At 59.3% G+C, this 4,883-nt stretch overlaps 1 protein-coding gene across 1 annotated transcript in view; it reads left to right on the top strand.

Moving 5' to 3' along the window:
* Nucleotides 1-4,883, top strand: part of PRDM13 (PR/SET domain 13) — a 7,203-nt gene that overhangs the window by 591 nt on the left and 1,729 nt on the right. Inside the window, exons 2-3 of the mRNA XM_085306969.1 lie at nucleotides 1,578-1,709; nucleotides 1,806-1,926. Of these exons, the coding sequence (XP_085163095.1) occupies nucleotides 1,578-1,709; nucleotides 1,806-1,926 (253 nt within the window). The remainder of the gene's footprint in view (nucleotides 1-1,577; nucleotides 1,710-1,805; nucleotides 1,927-4,883) is intronic.

Raw genomic sequence — 4,883 nt, 5'->3', positions numbered from 1 at the left:
AGGCGGCCCGGGGCCGGGGCTGGGGCCGGGCCCGGGGCCCAGGGGAGCAGTCGCTCCCGGCTCATCAGGCCGCTGCCGGCCGCTCCCCGGGAATCGCCCATTCCTCGCTCTCTGGGCCCCGGCACCGAGCCGCCCGGCCCAGACCCGCCGTGTATCCCCGATGGGGCGCCCGACCCCAGCCCAAACGCGCCGTCTGCACGGCCAAGGATTTGTCACGGTTTCGCTCTCGCTCCTGAAGCCCCGGCATAAGCGGCGGCGTGCGGCTCTCACATCCCCCGATTTTTGTCCGGGAGCAGAGGAGGGAGGGGGAATTGTAGGGAGAGGCAGACAGGCTGATCTACTTCTAGGTTTCGTTAGAGTTTACCTCCCTTCCCGCCCGGTCTCCTCGGGCACTGGTCCAGCACGGAAAACTCTCGCCCCAGCGCCCCCAGAGCCCGGGCTGCGCCGCCGGGTGGGAGCGCAGGGCGAGCGGGTCGCGGGTGCCCCGGGGCGGCCGCAGGTGCCGGGCCAGCCCCGCGCCGGCCTCTCCGCAGCCCCCGGGCCAGCTCGCAGCGCCGGAGCCGCAAGTAACGCGCACAGCCACGGCGGGATGGGGGTGACAGCCCCGCGGCTGGCGGCCCCGGGGGTCAGGCGACGTCCGAGCTGGGAAAACGGGCGCCTCCTCGTTCAAAGGAGCGCGCAGGAGGTGGGGAGGGACACTTACCCCGTCCAGCAGGCTTTCCAGGGGGCTGGGGACGAGAGTGCCGCAGCCGAGCCCGCCTTCCATCCCCCCCGTGCTCGCACGTTCCGCTCGGATTTTTAATGCCCTTTAATTGTTTTTAAACGCTCTGCCAGCCCACTCAAATTTATTTCTCATCTGGCTCCATTGGTTTCTCGCTTTAGACTGCTTTGTTCCGATGACTTTTATTGCACGGTCRTTGAGCGAATGGGCACTTCATTTTCTCTTTGTATGGGCAAGCAGATTATGAAGTATGGGGCTACAGGGACTTTGCAGCTAAGCAGAATCCTCTCCCCTTTCCCCCTCCCGTTCCTGTCTCCAGACAAGTCATGTATTTCACGTTTTTTCTGCACGGATTCAGAGGCTGCACGAATTCTTCAGAATCGGCTAATAACATCTTACCTGGGCATTTAATATAGCGTGAAGCTAACTGCAGCCACTGCGACTGAACAAGGCGCGTTCGGGCCAGTGGAACCCAAGGGAAAAATAACATTTATCCTCGCAATGCTGCACACTGCTGCAGCATTTTTCCCATAGGCCCGAGCTCTTCCATCCTTCCTCCTGCAGAGCAGCAGCTCACTGCGACCACTCTCGGTTCTTTCAAAGCACCTGCAAGTCGAGGAGGGTCCTGCTCAAAGAGGAGTAGGGATGGACGAGCCTAACTGGTGGAAAACCCGAGATGTTGCCGCCGCTCTTTCCCAGCTGCGATTCCCAGGCGCTCGCTAGCCCGGGCTAGGGGAGAGCTCAGGGGTGGCAGGCGGGCCGGCAGGCAGGGGCACGGCTAAGCTTTTTGCTTTCTTTCCGCCTCGTCTCGCGTGGGCACCGAGTGGGTCTGACGGCGGCGCCGCCTGTGTTCTAGGTGCGGATGGTGAGAGGGGAATTAGTGGACGAAGCCGGGAGCTCAGCTCTGGAGTGGATAGGGTTAATCCGGGCTGCCCGCAACTCCCAAGAGCAGACCCTGGAGGCTGTGGCGGATCTGCCAGGAGGACAGGTACCCCGCTCGCGGCTCCGGGCCAGCCTGGCACCGCTCTCCGCCAGCTGCGTCCGCTCTCAAGGCTCCTGAAGAAGTTGCCTTTCTCCCCCACAGATTTTCTACCGAGCGCTGCGGGATGTCCAGCCGGGAGAGGAGCTCACCGTGTGGTACTCCAACCCGCTGGCGCAGTGGTTTGACATCCCCATCACCGCCACTCCGACGCACGACGAGAAAGGTGCGGGCGCCGGGACACCCTCATCGGGGGCGGTTTCTGCGCGGGGCCGGGGGAGGTGGGGAGACGACGATAAAACTCCTAGGTCTCCCTTCTGAGGAAAAAAAATCATCACTGCATTGTAAAACTTTCATAACTTAGTTTCAGACCGCCTGTTTAATGGACGCCTTCGACGGGGGCTAAAAACGCGCTAGGCAAACGCAAGCCTTTCAAATGTACGCTCTCAGAGAAATTAGTACCAGCACAGCTGCAGTGACTTTTAACCTGCCACTCTTTAAAATAAGACTCCATCTGCTCATTTTAAAGGGTGATATATTAACTTGGTAACGGATGGAAAAGCCCCCATGCCTCGAATCGTTAAGCCATGGCCACAATTTTATGATTTTTTAATAGAAAAAAAAGGATTTTATGAAACAATGCTGATGTTGTTATTCGAGACAGCAATTTATCTTCATACGTTTCTAAATTGCTGTTTCCACCGTGTGTGTCCCTTGCGCAGAGCTTCAGATGCTCTTTTCAGGTTGTATTGAGGACAGTGACCTTCTAGTGCTCAGACTGACGTAGTCGCGTCAAAACGGGTAATGGTCAGTGTGTGTGAATTAGATTGCATTAGGTAAAAATAAATTCAGCGTCAAATAAGTATGCCCGAAGGTATCAAGCAAGGGAAGGCATCAGTCTTGGATCGCTTGTGTCAGTCCGCAAGCTAATTCTCAGCTGGAATTGTACCAGTCACTTTTACGGTGTTTTAAAAATCGACAACGTGGGCAGCATACAAGAAGGGGGGAAGGAGTGTTTATGAACACGGACTGCTTCAGGGTGCGTGCGCGGCGCCTGCCTGGTGGTGGGCACGTCCTCCGGCGCCGCGCTGCCCGGGGGCGCAGGGGCAGCGCGCAGCGCTCCCTCCGGTCCCGCACCTTCCCCGCGCACCGGGTCGCGCAGCCCCCGAGAGAGCAGTAAAGGATCCTGGCAGGGGCTGAGGGCTTAGCCCTCCTTGCGCCTCCGGGCAGCCAGGATCAGGCCCGTAGCGGTTGGCCCTGAAGGGATGGTTKCTTGCCAATGGCCATTAATTTAGAGTCGGACACACGCGATGCGCAAAAGCCGAAGTTCCTGCCTGCACTGGAGTTGCACCCGGAGAAGAAATTCGTGGTCTCGTTTCTATTCCCCCCACCAAGCGCGGCGAGGCTGTGGGTCCGAGGCGGCGGGGTCTCCTCAGCCGGGGGGCGCTGGCGAAGGTCTCCGACAGCACCGACGGAGCGGTGATGGGCTCTGCCCCCTCCACTCCAGCGGACTCTGCCTTTCACTGGGTACCCGATGCTCCTCGGGAGAAGTGACAAGACAGTTCAGGTCTACCAAAGGCACGCAGCGTGTGGCATCTTCCTCGTTAAGTCGAACSGGGGTTAAGTTGCAAACTGACCCCGCAAACCTGCTGTTTCTGCCGCTCCATAGTTTCCGGACTRATCAATATGGATTCAGAACATAAGAGGTGTATCAAAATGTGCATTCTTCTTCTGTGGCTAGAATGATGGAAAGGAGTGGGARAAATTCATAGAAATGAATTTTTAAGTTTGGAAATATTTTGAACAAACGCATTTAACCCCAATGACTTAGTTTTGTGTGATGAACATTTTTTTTCTTTTCCCTCTCTTTTTTTCCCAAGCGATCTTTATCTGGGCTTGATTTTAACTGGTAGAAGTCACACGTTCAGCTCCAGGGTCGCTCTCGGGACGAAGCGTAGCTAGCCCCGCYGCGCTTTTGCAGACAGCCAAAGCCGAGCAGCACCTTCGAAAAGAGCCACAAAGTCAAAGTTTCTGAACCAGTGCATTAGGATTTAGACCGAGGAGGTTCCTGACTGCAAGCCTTTCAGATCCTTACACTAGCTTACATATTTTTCACTGCAATGAGATAGGATTACTGCAGTGGTTCAGCCTCCCACTGCCCCTGAACAGTCAGAGCCCGGGCAGACACGCTCCCGCCTTCCATCCCTGCTCAGCCCAACAGCGTGAAAAAGCACCTGACAACGGATGCGAGATTCCCGCGGAGCCGGAATCTTACTTCACGGCAAGCGAGGAAGGGACACACAGCCCGCACGAACGAGGGACCCCTTCCCTGCCGCTTGGCGTCCACGCGTGCCGGGCAGACGCAGGGCTTCCTCCACCCTCCGCGGCCCTGAAGGCCCGAACCGCCACTCGTGGATCCCCGGGGGCCGAATGTCACCTGGCGAGGCCGCGTGGGAGGCTGACAGCGGCTGCAGGTCCCTGCGGGGGGACGGGGCGCGGAGCCGGCCCCGCTGCCCGGTGGGGCGCCCCACGCCGCCCCTCGCCGCGCTCGCCGAAACGGGGATGGAAAATATTCCCGGCTCCCGTTCCCTCGCGTTTATCTTTTCAGGGCATAAACTCTTAAGTAAGGACGGGCTGTTAACGCGTGAAGTGGGCTACGGCTTGCAGGAACTTGAAATATCGGTGTATTCTGGTGACTGAGGCGACTAAGAGCAAGGCAGAGGTGGCTAAATAGATACAGACACATAGACGGGCAGCCGGCAGGACAGACAGGCGGGCGGAGAGACAGACTGCCCGCAGGGGCCGTGTCTCCCCGGCCGGGCTGAGGAARGGCGCCTCCTTGGCAGGACTTTGCGCACAAGCAGGGCCAGGAGCAGGCGGGCGAAGCCGGGCAGCCCTCACGCCGCGGCGGCCCGCTCGGGAGAGGGAGGGCGAGCCGGGGCGCAGCGCGCATTGTCCCCTGCGAGGGGGCGAGTGCATATGGCCCATACATATCCGATATTGTCTCGCCGCCTAATGAGGGGCTCGCGATCATTAGCTTGGCCTTTGTTCGCCGCAGCCGATTCCCTGACATACGCTGCCTCTTCTGCAAACGCCAGCAGATGGGCGCCCCGACAGACGACTCGCGGCTGCAGCTGCTCCCCCGGCCCCGCGGCGCCCGTCCGCGGCCGCGCACCCCGGCCC

The sequence above is a fragment of the Rhea americana genome, unplaced genomic scaffold, assembly GCF_003343005.1.
Source record: "Rhea americana isolate MKP2758 unplaced genomic scaffold, rheAme1 scaffold_25, whole genome shotgun sequence".
NCBI classification, from domain to species: domain Eukaryota; kingdom Metazoa; phylum Chordata; class Aves; order Rheiformes; family Rheidae; genus Rhea; species Rhea americana.
The sequence above is the reverse complement of the archived record's forward strand: the minus strand, read 5'-3'. Positions and strand labels throughout refer to the sequence as shown.